Source organism: Molothrus ater, chromosome 1 (assembly GCF_012460135.2).
Source record: "Molothrus ater isolate BHLD 08-10-18 breed brown headed cowbird chromosome 1, BPBGC_Mater_1.1, whole genome shotgun sequence".
In the NCBI taxonomy this organism is placed as follows: domain Eukaryota; kingdom Metazoa; phylum Chordata; class Aves; order Passeriformes; family Icteridae; genus Molothrus; species Molothrus ater.
In genome coordinates, this window is record NC_050478.2 from 41,228,683 (window position 1) to 41,249,337 (window position 20,655).

The window sequence follows — 20,655 nt, forward strand, 5'->3', positions numbered from 1 at the left end:
GGCACTGAGCTCTCCTCTGTGGTGACCAGTGACAAGACCCAAGGAAATGGCCTGAGGTTGTGTCAGGGGAGGTCTAGGCTGGGTGTTAGGAAAAGATTTTCACCCCAAAGGTGTTTGGGCACTGGAGGAGGCTCCCCAGGGAAGTGATCACAGCACCAAGTCTGACAGAGCTCAAGAAGCATTTGAACACTCTCAGGTCCATGGTGTGACTCTTGAGGCTGTTCCATGCAGGACCAGCCTGGAGATGGAATTTGATGATCCTAGGGGATCATGATATTCTGTGATTCCAAATAAGGATATTCAATGATTCCATGATATATGCTGTATATGGCTCAACCTCTGTTAAAAGCTAACTCTTGTAAACATTAAGAGTCTCTCCTGTGCCATCACATCCTGTATCATGGACTTCTGGGACAAAATCTATTACTCTGTCCTTTAACAGCTCCATGCAGGACAGGATGAAGTGGTTATTTGCCATATTATTTATGGTTTTCCTTACTCAGCTAACATTGTGTCCTTACACATCCTATTCTGTCACATACCATCTTTTGTAATTCTTCTTCATCTTCATTTCCCAAGAGCAGAATAGCTATGGTTTTGTTTTATAATCTTCCTTGAAGTTCAAGTTTTGTTTGTGTATGACTTTGAGATGAAAAAGTAATGTGTGGCAGGACTTTCCTAGAAGCCAGTGGACTCACTAGAGCAGAGAGTGACTCTATTTATGGAGTCCTGGAACTTCTACATTTTCAAAGCTTACAACAGCAACATTCATTTTGTAAATAAACTCTGCAGGCTCCGTAAATACCATAGTCCTGCTGGGTACATCCATCTGAGCCCAGATATTAAATCAAAACTTAAACTTGCTCTGTCCTGCCTTGCTGTACAGCTTTTGTGTCTCTCATGTCTCCCTGTGAAATACTGCCTCCTTACGAAATGGATTTGATGTTATCATAAGGTGAAGTTTTTCCTAAAGACTACAAATGTTTGATCTATAACAGACAAAGAGTTTGGTTCTTACATGGGTGTTTCAATCAGATGTTCTGTGTTATTTGCCCATGATAATGTTACCAAACTACTTAAAATTTGGAAGGCAGTTAGGAATTAAAATAGTTATCAGAGCTTGGTCAGTATGACTGCTTGATCTAATTGTGAACCCAATTATTACTGTGCACAGTTTTTTATTGTGGAGGAGGATTTGCCAAGGCTGAAAAAGAAATTAATCCAACTTTCTCATTAAAACATACTTTGAAAAAAATCATTAATTATGCACTGACCATTCATTGTCATACCAATGACTTTTTAATTATTTTTCTTCACATTAACAAATAGAGGTGGCTAAAGATGTACATGAATGTTCACAATGCACATAGCTGTTTTTACTGAAAACGTTACTTTCATTGTTGCAAAAAATGAGAAGAGACTGAACTCTTCCTCACATGCTGAAAAATACTCTGTCTTCAAAAATATTCACAGTAAAAGCAGCTAAGATGCATAAAAATGTCCTGTTACTGCTTTTTGTATATGTAATTCTTGCCATTGCTGGACAGATGATGCTAAATGACAGTGGGGAACAAGATTTCTCAGTAACTCTTAAGACAGTAGAAGTTTCAGAGCACCTGAAATAATGAAAAAGTCTCACCAAATGCAAATGACAGCTTTCATCTTCCTTTATGAAGCACATGCTCATGAATATATACATTTTTGCACATGTAGGAGCTCAAGTGTATCTGCCTTCCGATGAATGAAAGAATACGGAAATTATGTATTCAGAATTAGTTAGGAGTTTGCTTTATTTTGTTGAATTCTCCAATTTAATTGAAATTCCTTCCTGAGCTGGAACATTTCTTAGAGACTGCCAGATTTGAGAAGGGGGCACTGTTACCCCTTCTCCTTCCTTCAGAAGTTTTTGTGCTATTTAAGTAGCAGTGTTGCTTTTGGTGATGCTAACAGCCTTTTGGCAGTTCTGTGCTGTTTGTCTGCACAATCTGTCCATCTAAAGTAGCAGAGCATGAGAAGCTGATCTCCTGAGGGAACTCCAACAATATCGACAGGCTTGATTGACATAAAACCAGTCTCTCTCTTTCACCTCCACTGAACTCTCTGAGTAAATTCAGGGCCTGACTGAAGTGAGATAGGGTTTTAGCCATTGACTTCCATGGGAACTGAATTTGAACACTAGCAGCTACTGCCCTCTCCTAAGGCAGCCCTGAATATCTTGGCAAATGCTGTTTAGAAGCACTATCAATTTGATCCCACTTCCTTCTCAAGACTGAAAGCCAAGTTCAGGACTATTTATGTCTTATTAACTAGAGAAGGCTTTGGATGGGAACTGCGGCAAGCATTTAAGTCTTTGCCTTGAAAAATGGGTTATGGCTTAATGAACCTTGTTCAGGTTAAAGCAGTTATTTATTCTTGGTATTTGTGTTTGTTGCTGTCAGGTAGAAGTCAATGAAAGAGCCGTGCCTTCTATCTTGAAGAGTTTATCAGGATGGAATAGCCTGAAATTTGTTTCAAGTGAATCAATTCTCACTTTTTTAACGGGAAAATAGCAACAGTAGATTTTCCAGATATGCTTCAAAATACCACATATGCTTAAATCTTAGAGGATGTCAAGAACCATATAAAAAGATCTGCTTATCACTTCAAAATGTGAACATCTACAGATATCCAAATTACATTTTCTATTAAGTCAGAAGTACAAAAGGTGAGAGAAGAGGCAGAGAGACAGGCATTTATTTTCAGTCCATGTGTTCATACAGAGGAAAAAGAGAAAAGTAAAAATGCAGGCCATAAATTGAAGACTGTCTACATGGAATGGAAAGGAAAAGAAGCTGAAAAGTTTTAAATATTCCCTTTTTTCTTTCCTCCCCTTCTGAAGTATTTGGGGTGAAATATACCACTTCTACTGCAACCCATGGATATTATTTATCTAGTGTTGATATTGTTTGTCTAGTTCCTAAATATTTTCTTTTATTAATTGATAACCATGGTACCTAATTGTGATCCTTTTCTTGGCTGAAGTAAATTTATTATTTTTAAAACATGTTGGAAATTTAATGAAACCATAAAAAAGAATTCTACCTAGAAAGAATTATGTTCACATGGTGGAATGGGATGTTGTCTTTGTAGTATCTTCTGTTGCTCTGTATTTGACCAGTAAGAATGATGGTACTAATATTTGGGTGCATCTGATCTTGGAAGGCCTAAAGGACCTTTCTTACAAAGTATTTCTAAAGGGCTGAAGTAAACCAAGATTTGAGCTCTTCTGTGTACTTAGGGCAACATCTTTGAGCTCCTGAGACTGTTACATTCTACTTTATGTCCTGAAAAAAGAGAGATTATTAATTACTAATTTGGTTATATATATATATATATATATATATATGGTGGTTTACTCCTAAAACAATGATGGTAACCTATATATATATACATATATATATATATATATATATATATATATATATATAGGTTACCATCATTGTTTCAGGAGTAAACCACCATTAGGACCTACACCGCTTCAGATTTAGGATAATCTGTCTTGTTTGATGCTGCATCCCTGTGTTTAGGGGGAAAAAAACCCAACAAAACCCTGAAAATCCTCAACCCAAACCATCCTATACAGGCTCTGTCTTCCTGTCAGAACATTTTGGTTTGAAATTTTTACTTCTTTTAAAGTTGGTCAGTACAGACTGAGTTTATCCACAGAATTACCCTCAGTTTATCATAGAGGAATATTATTTCCCATGCAGAAATTTACCTGTATAGAGCATTGTCCTTTTCCACCTTCTTTCCAACCTCCTGAAAAGTCTCTACAATATTTTTTTCATATTTTTTCTAGATGAGGTTAGTAAAGTTGTTTGGTAGCTCTGTTTGATCTCAGTCAACCTTAGGAAGCCACTAATTAACAAATATGAGGTTGTCAGATGGTAATGCTGGAGTGGGGAATTCTGGAAATGGTAACAGCTTCCTATTTGCGGTTGGCCAAATAGAGGATGTGTAGATTTCCTAGCTTGTTAAACCACATCACAGTGCATGGGCTGATAGCAGATGTGTTCATTACCAGATGATCAGGGCGTGTGTAAATATCCACTGTGCAGATGATTTTTGCATGGTCCTCCTGGCGGTATCATATGTTGCTTGGTAGTTGTTCAGTGCTTAAAACAAAAAGCTTTTGAAGCTTCAGATGTGATGTTTAATAGGCCTTTCTCTAATGCTGGCTTAGCACCTGCTCCTCCCTCAGAATCACATCAAAGTGAACTCTAAGTAACCACTCTGAAATCATGCAGCATCAGGCCATGGAGTAAAACCAGTGAAAGCACAGGGCAATCAGCCCTGTGAAGTCTCTCCATCTGCAGAATCTCCATAGTCACCTGGATGCTTTTAAACCTTCATTATTTTAAATTTAAAATGGTTGGCTGAGCATTGCTTCTAGAAAAATCTGATACAGTAATCAAAGTTGGAGGTGGGAAAGGACCTCTGGGGTCACACAGTAGAGCTTTCTGCCAATAATGGATTGTTTCCTGCAGTTCAGTTTCTAGTGACCTTGAAAATTACTAGCCTGTATAAAATGGTAATGAAAAAACAAAGCTGTTGTAGCTTCAGAAGTAGACAAAGTGATGCTGTCCCAATGTGAAATTGTGGTTTTGATATGAGATTCTCTCTGTGCATTGTTTCATGGTTGAAGTTTTTAGGTGATCACAGTTTTAATTTATACTTTCTGACCCATTTTGAATTGGCTATAATCAGGAGGTTGGTGGAGGTTAACTTGTTTCTATACCACATGAACTTGTCCCTTAACCAAATCATAATTTTTATTGCAAATAAATAAGTCAACAACTTGATTAGCCCCCCCACCCAAAAATTTTTGTCATGTCTCTGCAGTTGTATTGTTTCAAGATTTCTAGCCTCCCAGAAACAGGAAATGAGAAGGGAAAAAACCAGATTTCTTAGTTTTTCCATGAAAACTCTTGGTTAATTAATTACAGACTTATCATGCCTGGGAACTCAAAGATTCCTGAAGAGACTCAGATGTGACACATGATTTTTCAGCTTTTTTCAAACAGGCAGATATTGGTTTACTTCTCGCTGATGTAGGCAATAAAGCACAACCCTAACAGGCACCTAGTGTATGCGAGTGGGTAGAATTTGGCCCTCCTTTTAAGGATTAAACCGGAGAGACAAGCTCCCACCAGCAGAGTAATTAAAGTTTTGGTTAAAAAAATATTTTAGGAGTCTTTGAAAAGCTGGGTAGATGGGAAAGAGATCCCAAGACACCAAGTTCCCTTCCTGCTGTGCCCGTTTGATGTGTGTTAATTTCTTCTCTAGGGGGCCCTATTATGGTCTGTCTTTTGGGGTGTGCAGTGCTCTGATTATCCTTTCTTCCTGGGACTCTGGCCCCTCCTGACTATTGTATTCACACACTCCAAATCTCACTTGGAGAGGAAAAGGGTTTTCTCAGCTGCCAACTTGCTTAAAAGAAGGACTTAAGAGGAAAAAAAAAAGCTGATTGGACCGGGCTTGGCAAAAGTCTCCATTTTATTCTGTTTAGTCAGATTTTTAAAGGACTGGATGTTGAGAAACACCAAAATAGTGAGAACACTTATTCCTTAAGCAGGTTCTTGCAAAGGTTTTACAATTAAAAACAGAAAGCTGCTTTAGTAAAGCAGTGTTTATCCTTGCACTAATGCGGTCATGAATACGTGTCTAACTTAGCTGGAACTAATGCCTGACTATACTGTTCCACTACAGCAACTTAACATTCTGCGTAGGCTGATTATTTTTTCAACAATATTTGCTAAATTCTTTTAAGGGCTGCCAGTATATATTTTTTGAAGCTTAGTTAATAAGAACAGCTGCCAGTGGAGTCAAGGCTAAAAGAGGCAAAAAATATCTGCAGAAGGCAAGATTTTACTTCAAAAGATCAGTATTACAAAGCACTACTGTTGCTGGTATAATCACTTTCTTTGGGGGGGATGCTAATATAGACTGGGTTTCTTGTCTTCACAGCCCCCACTGAGCCTTTGCTGTGCAAATTTGCTGATGGAGGGCAAAAGAAGCGCCAGAATCAAAGCAAATACACACAGAATGGAAGGCCGTGGCCCAGAGAAGGAGAGGTAAGTGCCACGTAGCAATTATTTTCCTGGGGTTTGGCAGAAGTCAGCGACAGACCTGGAAGTCTACCTTTCAGACTGTGAAGAAATCAGATTGCACACAAAATGCAATAGTTTCATACAGAAAAAGCTATGTAGGCAGTGGGGAGATGGAGGTTTATGATAATGTGCAGAGTGTAAAGTTACAGGAAAGGAGAATTTCCGAGCTTGGTGTGGAACTGTGCACAGCCTGGTCCCACTGTGAGTGCTCTGCAGGCAGACCTGAGCTGAGAATTCTCTTACTGGTGAGCCGTCAGCAACCAAGGTGTGCCTTTTACAAACCAAATCAGTTTGCACTGAAGCAACTCAACAATGTTATTTCCTCTGTCTAGTTTCTGGTGGTAAAATATCCTTAGGGAATATGAGAGCTGTTTCAAAAGAGAGATGTGCATCCAGATGTAGGGTCCATGTAAAAGTTTTCTGGAAGCTTATCTGAGCTGAGCTCTTCATTCTGTTCAAGACAAAGCAATTTACAGTAGCCTCAGCTGCATCATGTATACAACATTTTATAATAATCTAATGGTTGCTCTCTGCTCTGCTGCAAGGAGTCTGTTACTGGAGTTTCTTTTCTGTGTGAAGTGACTCCATATGAGGGTGAAATAAGAAAGGCATTTTTTGATTCTTCAAGAGTTTGTTTACTGTTTTTCAATTTTATTACTGAAAAAAAGACTTGAACAAATAAAGGAGATGTGATCACAGTGCCTGCTTATACATGGTGTTAGCTATGAAGGCTGAAGGACTTGCAAGTATTTCTATCCTAAGCAACTATTCTTTGAGTTTATGATTGAGCCTTCAAGGAAAAAAAGTGCTGGTCTCAATTGTGCTCCTCTAGAATACAAGTTGTGGGGGAAATGGGGGGAAGGTTTCTTTTTTTGGGTGGGGGAGGGTGAGTGTTGCTATGTTTACTTCAATTTTACAAGGCAAACTAAAAAAGCAAAAAAGAAAATTATTTGCCGTTTCTGAGTTACATGTTTCTAGAGTATTTCTGCTTTTTGTAACTACTTGGTTTTTCTAGCTGATACTTTTCAGACCATTAGTTTCTGACATATATACTCTAGCACTATTGGTGAGCTCCCAAAACAAAGGCCTTTTGAAAGTGTAGAAATTTCTCCCAGCATCCCATGGTTGTTCTACACTGTTCCAAAAGCAAAGGATCCCTTTTTAGCTCTGTGGGCTGAAAATCCCAGTGTGGCAGACATGTTTGCTACGGGACATTGCAGAAGTCTCCAAAGGCTCATTGCAGTATTTCACACCGTATGTCCAAAAAATGGAGTTATTTTCTCAGGAGCCATTATGGTGTGTCATATTAGGGATCTACTGAGGAATAAGTGCCCAAGAAGTACTTCAAGCAGTAGACTCAGGTCAGCCTTTACATAGCTTGAAAAACAAAGATTTATGTACAGGAGACAACAATAAGGTCAACAATTCATATTTTAAAGACCTCTAAATCCTTGTTTAAAAAGTAAATGCCATCACAGCTATTATCTCGGCTGTTTTATACTTCCTTCAGTTCAAATCAATAATAAAAAAGAATATAAAGTTAAAGCCAGCAAGTCACCATTATGTCTGTGGCCTCAGGGCATCAGCTTATTGCATCTTGTATAGTTCATTTGTTGCTAGTGGAGTGGTGCCTGTGAAGCACAGTGATATCCTGGTAACCTGGAGGCAGGGTGTGGCTGGTGTGTTTGTAGTATCAACACTTAAAAAGTGATTTTCAGTGCTGGAAGACATCATTCCTTGTTGTTGATTGCAGTTGAGTACAGAGTGGTTGTCATGGTATAATGTACAAACATGAAACGATGGTAAAGACACAAACTCAGAAATATTTCAGGCTAGATTTTCTCTGTTTACTAACATCTGGTTAATGCCTTGCTGCACATTGGACATTTACTACCCAGAGCATCAAAGACAAGAATGCATGTTCTCCTTTAGGGTCCCTCATTTATTGAATTTCTTCCCCACTGTTTATTTTCTTATTTCCAATGTAAAATCTTTCTGTATAATTAATTACTCTTACATTTCATATGCAATGCGGTTTTTCAAACTCTTTGTCCTTTAACAATTTTATTCTAGAAACAGTTGTTTTTAGAATTCAGTTGTTCTTTAGGTAGCAGCACTTGAGTAACCCTCCTACAGTAATTTCTGTAGGTTTTAATTTCTTTTAATTTCTTTTTGAAAGAACAGGCGGTGTGAGTAGTGAAAAACAATTGATCTATGATAAGTGCCATAGTTCTGATGACAGATGGGATCTGGAAATATTCCCTTCACCTCTGCTCTTACTTGGTTTCTTCCCCAAAGAAAAGTATTGAAACAGCATCCAAGAGATTACTCCCTTAGTGTTCCCACCCTGGCCAAATCCTGTGGTATCTAGACCAAGATGTATTTTGGCTATTGTTCAGATAAGCCTTTGCATTCATGAACACTTTAGTGAAGGGCATTTCTAAAACATCTGAGGTTTAACCAGCCTTAGCACTAAGCGTGCAAAAGGATTATTTCTTGGAAGAGCAGATCCCAGAGAAATGACAGCAACAGTTCTGTCACTGGCCTCAGACTTGAGCTCTGCCAGTACTCTGCTGCAGGGAGGGAATGGCAGGAGATTTAGTGAGGAGGAGCAGGTTTGCTGTAGTCATGCTGTTCTCAGAGGTTTTGCTCTCTTTTATGAAGAGTTTCTATGGAATTTTATAAGATAGGATTTCTCCTGTTTTTTTGTGAAGTTGTCAGGTTATGCTGCAGAATGCAGTAGAAATTCCTATTTTACATCTTTGTAGATTGCTTCATAACCATACATAATTGGCTGTTAAATTGCCTGCCCTTTTAAATCAAATATTTAGCAATACACTGAATTTCTCTTGGGATTTTTGGGAGGTCGGTGGCGGGGGGTGGGTTTTGTGCTTGGTTATTTGGCCAACTGTAACCAGGGAAGAATGGCAGATCTTGAGTAGTGCTTTCTAGTCCTTACCCTTACACTCTTGTTTGGAGTCTCAGGAAATGTTCAGCAGATTTGCTGAGACATTTAACTGAGTGTTTGTGATGGTTGACCAGTTTTGGACTACAGAGCTGAGAGGTTATATTAGTGATGGCTTTATATAAGGCTGTCAAATTAGGCATCTAATAGACAGGTGCAATAAATGTACAGTGAAACCTGCAAGTGTTGGAAATATTTGCAGTGAAATTCTGACCCAGCAACTGACATAATTTCTGCACAAAGTTCAGTCATTTCTTTTTTGGGCTAGCTTCTCCTCACACTGATTTAATTAAGCACTCTGTTTTGCAACTTAACCTGTCAAGATTATATTGAGGTGGTGATAGAGGATAATCATATTCAAATTCTGTCTGTAAAATATTTGATTCAATTTGCCTTTAAATTGCAATTGACAAGTCGAGAAGTGGGTGACATAAATCTCCAAAAATGTTTTAGTCAAAAATGCACCCAGGGAACAAGTGTAGTCACAAATTGAGATCAGATTGGATTAAAAAGCGCAACATAAATTTTGCAACATAATCTTCTATTGCAGATTTAATGAAACCTTGTTTTGGTTATTCAGAAATAAAGTCTTTTGATACATATATTTAAGAGCAGATTTATTTGAAAATTATGTGGTAGACAGGGAGAATTCTGCCTACAGTTTATTACTGTTTTCTAGAAATTGTAGCTTTTCTACATCTAGTCAGCCCAATGTGATTAAGGTTTTTTTAATGGTCACAGTATCTTGGACTCTTTGATATTTCATTTGCAAGTTTCTGTAAAATTTGTTCTATTTAAATAGCTGCATTGTCTTGTAAGAGAGTACCACCCTTACAGTATTGTTGCATGTATCACAACAGTGAAATGCAGCATTGAATGCATTGAATTTGGTCTGATGTCTATAATGATATTCAATAATTGACATTGAATTTGGTCTGATGTCTGTAATGATACTCAATAATTGTCACTAATAATTCTTCCATTGATTGCTTTTTTGCTTCCATAATCTAAGTTGCATTTTTTATTTCTAAAGAGCCAATAGGTTACCTTCCTTTCCTTCCCCTTCTTCTCTTCTTCCGTACTCTTTTCTACTTTATTTTCGTTCAAGCTCAGTTCATGGAATATCCAAAGAATTAAGCAAGTTTTTAATTCTTTCTTAAAAAATAAAATTACGTGGTAGCTTGGGAATGTTGCTTTTGTAACAGTTTCTCTTTTTGTCCACTATTCATTACAACTTTGCCTAATGTAAACAGCAGTTTAGAGAGAAAAACATACAATAGGTAAGACACTTGCCAAATTTTTTGTAAAGTCAGTACCAGTGAAGGGCTGAAGCAATTGATCCTGGTGCCAATGGTCTCTTCTTTACCAGCAGATGCATTTAGAAATAATTAGTAGTTCTATTCCAGGCCTATTTATAAGTCAGGCATGGAATTTTTTTTATGCTTCCAAGGAGATAGGTACTACTTAGTTGTATTCTGTAATCCTGAATGTCTAGACAAGTAACTTTTCTTATACCTAGACAAGTATAAACTTTTCTTTGCTGTGAGAGTCAATTCCCAGTTCTGTTGAGATAAGCACTAGTACCCTCATATGTAAACAACCCACAAAGACATTTACTATATATATTTAGCATGCCTGTAATTAAACATTGGCACTTTGCATGCTTATTTTCAACAAAAGGTCAGTTTAAAAGAGAGAGGCATTGAACCTGAAAAGAAGCCCTCTCTCCAGAGGGAGAAAGAGAAGGGCAAAAGATAACTGACCAGTAGGTGAAAAGATCTAGAATAATGACCCAAGGTGCTGTTGCTGTGGGCAACATTTTGAAAAGATGCCTCAGTGGCTCAAATACCAAAAATCAGTTTTGAACTTACTCAGGATTTTGAACTTATAAAGTAGATAGAAATATTTGAAAAGTACACAGAAATATTTTAAACCAATAGCCTATATGAAATCACTGTCAATGCAATCAGGATTTTAAAAGGGCCATGGTTTGGTTAAAATAGAATCAGCAATGTACCTGTCCTTAGAGATCAGTTTTCTTTGTTTTCATTTTAGCTTTGAATTTCCTTCTCTGGTGAAAAATGTCATGCCATTTGCCCTGGAGATTTTCCTGCAATTGGGTTCTCCTCCAAATTCTGCTGCTAAAACAGTGTTTTCTTAGGCAGAATAATCAAATGTTGGAAACAGGGAAAGGACATACCTTTTTCTGTTGTATCCCCAACAGATATCAGGAGTGCTGCCAGCCACCCCTAGAATTCTTCCCAACTCACTGCAGCACACACATCTAATGTGCAAATGTGAGTGTAATACACAGCTGGTACTGGATCACACTCATGGCAGAATGGGGATACCAGATCCCCAAAAGCAGATCATGTGTAGACCTGAAGATGACATGGTGGAATGTGTTGAGTGGCTGTGGAAACAGAATAATTGTGTTATATTATATATGTTCTCTTTTGGTTTTGTTTTGGGGTTTTTTTTTTTCAATTCTGTAGTCTTCGGCACTTGTATTTTAACTAATAGATGAGTTGAAGAGAGAAGAAAGTGACTCAATCTCAAGAACAGAAGCTGTGTATGTCAGACTTCCATTCCAGTTCTGTAGGACAAAAGGGTTTCTTGTCATTCATTTGGGTATCTGAACTTGTTATTGTGTTTATCAGAGCAGTCTCTGATGTTCTGAGGTTCATGAATCACTTCCCAAGTTTAACAACAATAGTGTATATTTTCCTCTCTCCACAATACTTTTCCCCTCAGAATCTACAGCTTCTTAAGGAGCACACATCACTGGGAAATGCTCCATTCCTTTCATATGCATCTAGACTAAGAGGTGCCACATTTATATTCTAGATTTCTCCTTCTCTAAAAAGGAAATGTGGGGGCAGTTATTCACAATTAAATTCAGAAGTCTTTCTAATAATGTTGAATATTTCTGTCAGAACTGTTTAAATAATCAGAGAAAGGAATTCTGCCAAGTTAACTTTACTGGTGACTGAACTTATTTTATAAAATCAGTATTTTGCATTAATCTCATCTGGGTTGATGATTTCTTTTCCCTACTCTCTTCTTTCTTCAAAGCATTTCAATAAGGGCAGCTTCTGTCAGGGCACAAGAGATCATTGTGTTGTGATGCCTGGCAGATATTAGTGATGGAAAAGAAGCAAGTATAGGAATCTGAGTGTTGAAATTTCAATTGATTCCACTGCAGTAGCCAAGAGTACACCCTGGGATGGCAGTCCTGCAGTGGGAAAGGCTGAAGCTCTGAGTCAGTGGAGATTGGGAGGACAGAGTTATCTTTTAGTCTAACTCCCACATCAGTTCACCACTGAAATCCCTTAAGTGCAAGTGTACAACCTTCCCTTTCCAAATCTCACCTTAAGGAGGAGAAATCCAGGGCGGCTTCTGCTTGGAAAGCCCACCACATCCATGGATTTTACCCCTTTTTAATTTCCAGGCCTCTCCATTTTTTCCAATGGCCTGTGGCCTCCTCCAGAGCCCAAGGTCCTGCAGTGGCAGCAGCCTGCCCTGGCAGAGGTGTTCCAGCACTAGGCAGGGGCTGGCCAGGGCAGGTTTGAGGAGATGATGTGGAAGTCTCACCAGGTTGATATTGTGAATTTTTGCACAGTGTTGGAAAGACATGTACACTGAGAGTAGATATGGGGATATGATGGTGAAGTTGTGCATGAAAGCAGCTTCCCAGCAACACAGAAGATGCTGGGCTGGACTGAAGATGCACAGAAGAAATTGGTCATTTGTAGGTATTTATGTTTGCTGGAAGACAGATATTGCGCTGCTAAGTTTTTTCTTGTGAGACATCACAGGGATTGGGTAGAGAAATAATAAACCCACTTCATTTCACATGATATTGAAGATCAGATCTCTTATGTTCAAGTCATAAAAAAGAGGGAAAAAAAAATCAAACCAGAATCAGAACATATTGTCTTTGCCCATGGAAAAATTTTCACAGTAAAGTGTTGAACAAAAGGCCTTCAAACTTCCTGAGGAAACCCTTGTTTTCCAGATGCTTTTTGATATTTCCTGCTCTCTATTGAATGAAAGAGCTTAAATTTAAAGACAGGTGCAGACTGAATCTCTTGTTCTTAGAATCTCTTTCACTGATGTCAACAATTAGAAAACTGCAGCAAAAAGTAACGAAAACTTTCATTCTTTTCACATGTCCTTTAAGTTCAGACACTTTGATAAAAATAAGAGATAAATAGACTCATATGGTTTAAGTAATATTTTTTTAAATCAATCTTTTTAACAAGCTGAATTAATTTCTTTGTCACCTGACTTTCTGAACAGACCAGCATTCATTAGGAATGACCTTTATTTCTATTAGTGTTTTTTTCCTTCAGTAGCTGAGTCTAGGTCCATTATCTGGATGAGTGGCATGAAAATTATGTGGTTCAGTTGTTCCTTAATAGAAGATTTATCTGACAAATACTTTCCTAAAGTAGCATTCCATCATCAGTGCCACTCCCTCTGGTGCCATTTTATCAGGAAGTGTCACTATGAGAAGAAAGAATAAGACCCTCTCCTTCTACTGAGACATGAGCAAACCAGTGGGTGTAAAGGCCCAGAAGAAAACACTCTCAGCACAGCAGAGGGCTGCTATAGGGGCATCAGCCAGTGCTTGGTGTAGTTCAGCCTGTATTAGCACTATGATGGCTATATTCAATTCTGATTTTAACAGAATTGAATATAGCTCTCACACAGAAGTCTGAGGCCAATTCTAATATTCTGCATTTGGTATTTTTGGAATTTCTGTTTTTCTGCTATGGAGGAAAGTTCAGACAATTTTCCACTAAGTTATTATTGCTCATCAGTTTCTATTCCCAATGAATGAGGATGCTTCAGACCATAAATCTTTGACCGGTCCAGGCTAAGTGTTGCCACTCCTGGGCTTCCAGCCAGCATAATTTTGTGGGGAGAAATTATACAACTTGATGAGAAAGAAGTAAATAGTCCTGTGTTAGCAGCTATTTGAAATAGCAGCTGTTTAAGGCTATGCAGCAACGGGGGATATTAGCAATGTTACTGGGCCAGCTGTAGGTGGTTACCATATGCACACATGGCCACACGCTGTGTCCTATTTGTCCAATGTGAGACTTTTCATTTACTGGTAAATGTGATGGTGATATTTATAGTGGTCACTGCTGAAGTACTTGAACAGATTTGTGTAATCTGTCTCCCTGCAGTATGGAAATGGGATGTGGATAAAGAGGAGAGGAATGTCTAGCCTATCATATTTTGTACTTTTCAGGATCACAGCTGTGTCCCCTGCTCTTAATACCAATATAGAGAACTGAGTTTGTGCAGTTTGTCTGCATGGACCCACACACAAGTCTGGGATGGGATTGGAGGGTGAGCTGAGTGTCCATGCCACTTGACCAAGTGCTCAAATATCCATGAGAAAAGTAAATGAAAGTGGCACAAACATGTTTGCAGGTCTCACGTGGACAGCAAGTGAAAAAGCTGCTGTAGGTTTTCATTCCTGCACCTTCATTCTTATTTATGTCAAAGAAACTAAAATAAGACCAGTAGTTTATTTTCACTTTTCCTCCTAGACCCACCTACTTTGTTGCATTTTATCCCCCAGTCACTAATGCAGGCTGCAGGATATAGTGAGCCCTGATCCAGCAACTCTAAGGACAACTAGATCTAGAAATTCCTTAATTTAGAAAACTTGGATTTGTCCTTTCCCAAGAAATTATAATTTTTTTTGTTAGTCTGAGTAGACATGAGATGAGAGGTAAACTGTAAACACCTCAATTTAAAGAGAACATCTTAAATTATTTTAAGGAATATTTAAAAAAAAAGTTAGAAATAATTTTTCTGTCCCTCTAGGGCTTGTACGTAATATTTAAGTTGTCTTCACCAGTGCAGGAATACAAAAAGAAAGCAATGACAAATTTTATACATGTTGAAAAGAGAAAGGAAAACAAGACAGTATGTTTCCTCAAAAATATATTACAGCCAAAAAGGTTTTTTTTCTCTTTTGTTTGGAAATTTCTACATTTCCTTTAGTAATCAATGCAACCTTACTAAACGGTATAATGTGCTGAGCATGCATAAGACATAAGAATATAAAACCAAGTAAGGGATTACGATTTTCTGAGCTAATTTATTTTTTACATCAAAATCATTAGTGGTTCGAGTCTCCCTAAATTCAGGTCTCTGACATTTAAAACTTGCAGAAATAGCCATTTTATTTCTTTTTGTATTAAATCAATACTTCTTTCAAAAATAGCCACATGTACTTGGACTTAGTCTCCTGAATTATCCTTTGCTTGGGAGAGACTACATATTTTATTAAAACAGTGGCATTTTCATAAAGCAAAACATTTGCCCTAGCATCTGCTTAAAAGAATAATGAGAGAAATATACAAATTTAATAAGGACACGAGCCTTTTTTTGGCAGCACAAAGTAGCATGAAACCTGGCCTTTCACATCAGAAATTATTTTTGGCCTCTGGAAATTTGGACCACCTCCTCTTAGACCAGTTTGCAGCTGCTGGGCTAACCCACCTCTTCCAGGAGTGCTGCCCACTCTCTGCCGGCTCGTCACCAGTGCATTTACCCTGGCTGCTCACCTGCCTGCCTGGGAACCAGCCAAGCCCAGGCGCTTTCCTGACCTGTCTGTGCAGCCATCTGGAAGGGGGCAGGTGCCATTATTCAGAAGTGCTTTGGTAGATGGCTTTAGGGGCACAAAAAGCTCCCAGCAGGAGCACAGACCATGCCACGTGGTTGGTAAAGCATCTGTCCTTGAAGAAAATGCTGCCTGTCTCAGGCAACAAGCATAGGAAATGTATGAAAAATGAGGAGGAATACAGTGTCTTGGGGTGGGATGGTGCTGTGGTGTTTTTTCAGCTGCTCCCACAAGGAGAGAGCAGTACCTTGAGCAATTGAGTTTCTCTCCGTTGTGCTTCTTACCCTGCACAAAGGACAACTTCTCATCTCTTGGTAGTCTTACACTGGAAAGCATTTCACAAAGGGAGGGATAAAAATCGATAAGGAAGGCAAAAAGTCAAAGCAAATGCAGTATATGGGAGGAGAGATTGTCAGTTCCATGTCTTTAAGTAAATGCTGGGGGGAAAAAAGGTCTTTCCTGCATGACCTTGACTGCTATGTTGGAGCATAAGGTAGAGTGCTTAATACTGTCTGCAGCCCTGCTCTCTCTCTGCCTTTCCTGTGGTACCTGTGGATATGTCTGCTAACGGTGGCAGGGATGACAGTTGTTAGCTGGACAATGTTTGGACACTGCCAAATCCTTTTGAACAGGTCACGGTCTGCCTGGTGGCAAATGGCAGTTGAAAAGCTCTGTGTAACACATTAACAAATTCTTTTGCTGTCCAGACCTCTGAAGTATTTTAAAAGCTTTGTTTGAAAGCTCAAGCTTTTCTGCTTCACAGCCCATTTTTTGTTTCTTGTCTCATGGTAATGAATTGACTCTTAACTACGAGTTACACCTCACAGGAACTGTAGGGGTGTGACCTTTGTAGAAAAGATGAGACTCCTCCCTGTGAAGGTCTCATGAAGTTGGCTTTGGAATATTTCCCAACCACCCATCTCACAGGCAGCAGCAGGATTTGAGCCTGTCTTGTTATAGTGAATAATCAGCTGTAAAGTCATTAATTTCAGTGGAGTTATTAATTGATACTGGTGCAAAAAACCCCCACCATTTTCCCTGAATGTTGTGGAAAGATGGCAACCAACAGACTGAACAGATCTGTTTCTCAGTGATCTCTCAGGCTGGGGAGGTACCCAATCTGTCCATGCTGCTTTTGGCCATCTGAGCTTCCCTTGAGAATTTAGATTTCTATTTAAGTTGCATACTGTTTTTATTCATATTGGCTTTGAATATGTTTCATGTCTTTTTTTTTTTTCTTCTTTTTCCCCTTTTCCTTCAGTAATAGTAAAAATCTGTTTTTCTTCCCTAACTATGTGCAGGCTGGCATGGCTTTGACTTATGATCCAACAGCTGCTATACAGAATGGGTAAGAAATGCATGTTTTCTTATGTCTTTTGTAAAATTAGTTTGAATGTCATCTTCTGTTTTCTCTTTCTGCAGTGAAACTTTTTGAAAAGAAAATCCACTCGGTCATATTTTTTTTCTGAAGCATATAATGCTATATTGTCAAGTTCTTCTTTAGTTTTCCTTTTCTTTTTATGCCTTCTTGTTTGCAATATCCATTTGAATGGGAAGTTGTTTTTTCTAATAGTTTCCATCTCTATTTGGCAAGTGTTAGTAGATGTCTTTTTAATCTCTCTCTGTCATGAAGTGGAAACCAGTAAAGTTTCCCTTTACTGACTTGGCTTTTGTTAAAATAATCACTGAAGATTCCAACGTATTTTGAATAATAGAGCTGTTACTTCATCTGGGGTTCTTTCTGCAGGCTGGCTGCCTTCCATGTCATTGTCTGAATAAAAATGCCAGATAGGGAGAAAGCCTTAAATTAGTGTGTAAGCAGATGGGATTTAAGGGTAATATTCTGAGCAACACTCTTCTTTATTTCTCAGCTACCATTTGTTGACACAAGGAATTGCAATTTTTTCTCAAACCAAGCAGTGAAATTACATCACCATATTATTTACCTGCACGATTACTTTTCCAATTATTTCATAAACTAGAAAAACATATCCTCTTTATTTAGCTCTCTTTTCAGCTAGGTTAACAACAATTTGAAAAGAGGCAGGAAGTTCATCCCTGAACTCTTTGACAGTCACTCTCTGATCAGAGAGATGCATGAGATGATTATCAAATGCCACGCATACTCTCACCTGTGTTCTCCAGCTGAAGGGATGAATTTATTGATATAGATAAGAATGGGTTTATTTGTTAAATATTTGTTAGTGCACTGCTAGTTGAAGGAAAAAAACCCTAACATTCCCAGTAGTTTAAAAAATCAATAGTAATAGTTAGTCTATTTTGCTTAATTTTCCTTTATAAGGAGTAATTTTGTAGGACTTGTGATATTCCTGTGTTGTGGAGAAAGAGACCAAACTCAGAAGAATAAAGAGCTTGTTTGTAATTGTGATTTCAGAATTCTCTGCTTCTATTTTCCTGTACTGACCTCCACATGAGTTATTCTTCTCTATTGTCATACTTTTCAGCTGCTAAAACATTATAATCTATAAATAAAAACATCACTGGTTCACAGTACACCAGTGTTTCATGTGGACAGCTGGCTTTTTTTTTTTTCATTTAAGTTCCTGCATGTCAATTGTGTGAGTGTTTTGGAAACCATAGTTTGAATGACCCATTGAGACTAATATGATTTTAATTCAAGAAGAATTCTTTTGAAGTTATGAAAGTTATCTCAGAATCAGACATTATTTATATCAAAGAACACCTATGGTATTCAGGCTGCTCAGGTGGTTTGGTCATTCGATTGCTTGAACATGCTGTCACTGATCACGGGTAAAGAAATTGTACCCAATGGAGAATTTCAGTTCTGCAGTTTTTTAAATCTTTTATTTTTAAGGCAAGAAATAAATTAAATTCCAGTACCAGATATCTCTCTAAGAGTGACAATTAATTATTACTTTGACATATGTCTTTTTTCTAAAGTGTCAAAATATTTTCAGTTTTATCAGGACTAAACCATCATTCAAAATGCTCTTGTGGTGAGATCTTGATTGTGTGCAGTATCATGAAGATCACCAGGACCTTTTTGGTCCAACAGGATTTTTTTATCTCCCCAGACATTCACACAGTAATCTCTACATATCCTGTGGTTTTAAGTTTTTTCTGTTTTTCATAAGCCTCTTTACTTGCAAGTACAGTGAAAATCTAGCTCAGGAGTTTTATTTTAATAAAGTCTGGGAGCACCTTGATGTTTTGCTTGTGAAATGTGTACATTTGATCTGTTGCTCGCTGACACAAGACACAGGCATTGGTGTGTGGCCATGGGGAAAGAGACTTAAAGGCTCTTAAGCTCTGTGAAGTAACAGGTTAACTCAGCAAAGGGGCATCTTCCTCATGGGAGGGCAGTGTGGCACACCCACCCTGTGCTTAAAAGGCTGCAGAATATTTGGCTGTAATGTGGGCCGAGCCACTAAGGTTTGCATGGAGCAATGTCACTGAAAGATCCCTAAAACAAAGGTCTTCTCCTTGTAGCATTCAGCTGGGGTCACCAGTGCAGAATGTAGTGAACTGAGTCTGGGGATGAGAAATGTAAAGATACCAAGTCAAGGTGATGATTCAGAAGAGTTACAAATCACCAAAATTTAAAAAGAAAGATTAACTGCCCATGCTGACATTTACTAGAGTTCTTTATAGGGTTGATAGATGCATTTGGATGCATCTAAATTGCTAAATCCACACAGGATTATGTGGAGGATGGAAGCCTACTAGAGAACCATGTCTCTGCAGCAGATGTCATGGGGTGGTATTTAAAATTCACAGTTCCTTAGGAAGTGTGGATTATATTAGGTTTTGAGTTGGGCCATAACCAAACCTCAGGGAAGCATCTGGACTCTTGTTTCCAGATGAAAAGGTAGGTTCTTATTGTTCATGGTGTCGTACTATCACTTTTATTACCATATAACTGCATATTTGCCTTGAAAATGTACAGCAGAAATAAAACAGAGTGTGAGAGAAGCTCTCACTAAAAATGACTATGATTTTTTTCCTCTTCTAAGAAATAGATGATTTTCTTCTGAGTCTATTACATTGTAAAGCTTGATTCTCCATTTCATTATATTGTTTTTATGCCTGTGTAGCTCTGTTTAAGCATCCAGTGGAGTTACATCAGCATAAAACTGGTATAATGGAGTGGAGAATCCAGCCCATAGTGTACCATAGCATTGCAGTATGAGGTACCGAGGATATGGTAAGCACACACTTCAGTAGATAAGATCTTTTCACTTGGCAACCACTTTGCCTTTTTTTTGTTTTATAATAAGCCTTTTCTGAATTGTGTTTATAAAGGTACTCAGGTTTTATTTTGGGGAGCAGTAGTGTGCCTGTTGTAATATGCTATTGATTTTTCAATTTGTGGCATTAACATTGTTTTAGTAGTTTTATGCACTCATACAAGGAGCAGGATAGAGCTCTTGTACTTGCACTGTAAGGAAGCTCATTTAGAATGTTCCTGAGGCTGGAGTCCTCCTGGCCATTTGACTAGATTGCGATGTGCTTTATCAGTTCAGTGCCTCATATCTGGGGGACAATTTTGTGCATTTGCTGGCCAATGGGCTCAATATTCAGATAGGTCTTTTCCAACTCCAACATCTGACTGTGGGCCTTGTTGCAACAGAAAATTGCTGCCTTGATAATGCTTGGTAATATTCTTACATTATGTGAGCCCCAGGATGCTATTTATGAATCTAACTTTTTCAGTACTGCCCACAGGCACGAGGCATGAGCAAATGGTGTTTATTGCAGTGCAAATAGGATCTTGCTCTTGTGCAGATTCTGTCTGGAAGCTTGCACATTCCCCAATAGAATGGGAACCATATGGATTTTTTTTTCCCGCTTTTTGGCAGGGAAGTAGTGACCAGACACTGCAGATAATGCAGTCCCCAAATGCAAAGGGA

General features: G+C 38.3%; 1 protein-coding gene across 2 annotated transcripts in view; it reads left to right on the forward strand.

Annotated features, from left to right (window-relative positions):
- Window positions 1–20,655, forward strand: part of RBMS3 (RNA binding motif single stranded interacting protein 3) — a 705,920-nt gene that overhangs the window by 607,727 nt on the left and 77,538 nt on the right. For both annotated transcript variants that reach the window (XM_036406615.2, XM_036406614.1), the window contains 2 exons: window positions 6,007–6,113; window positions 17,065–17,111. In XM_036406615.2, coding sequence (XP_036262508.2) covers window positions 6,007–6,113; window positions 17,065–17,111 — 154 coding nt within the window. The remainder of the gene's footprint in view (window positions 1–6,006; window positions 6,114–17,064; window positions 17,112–20,655) is intronic.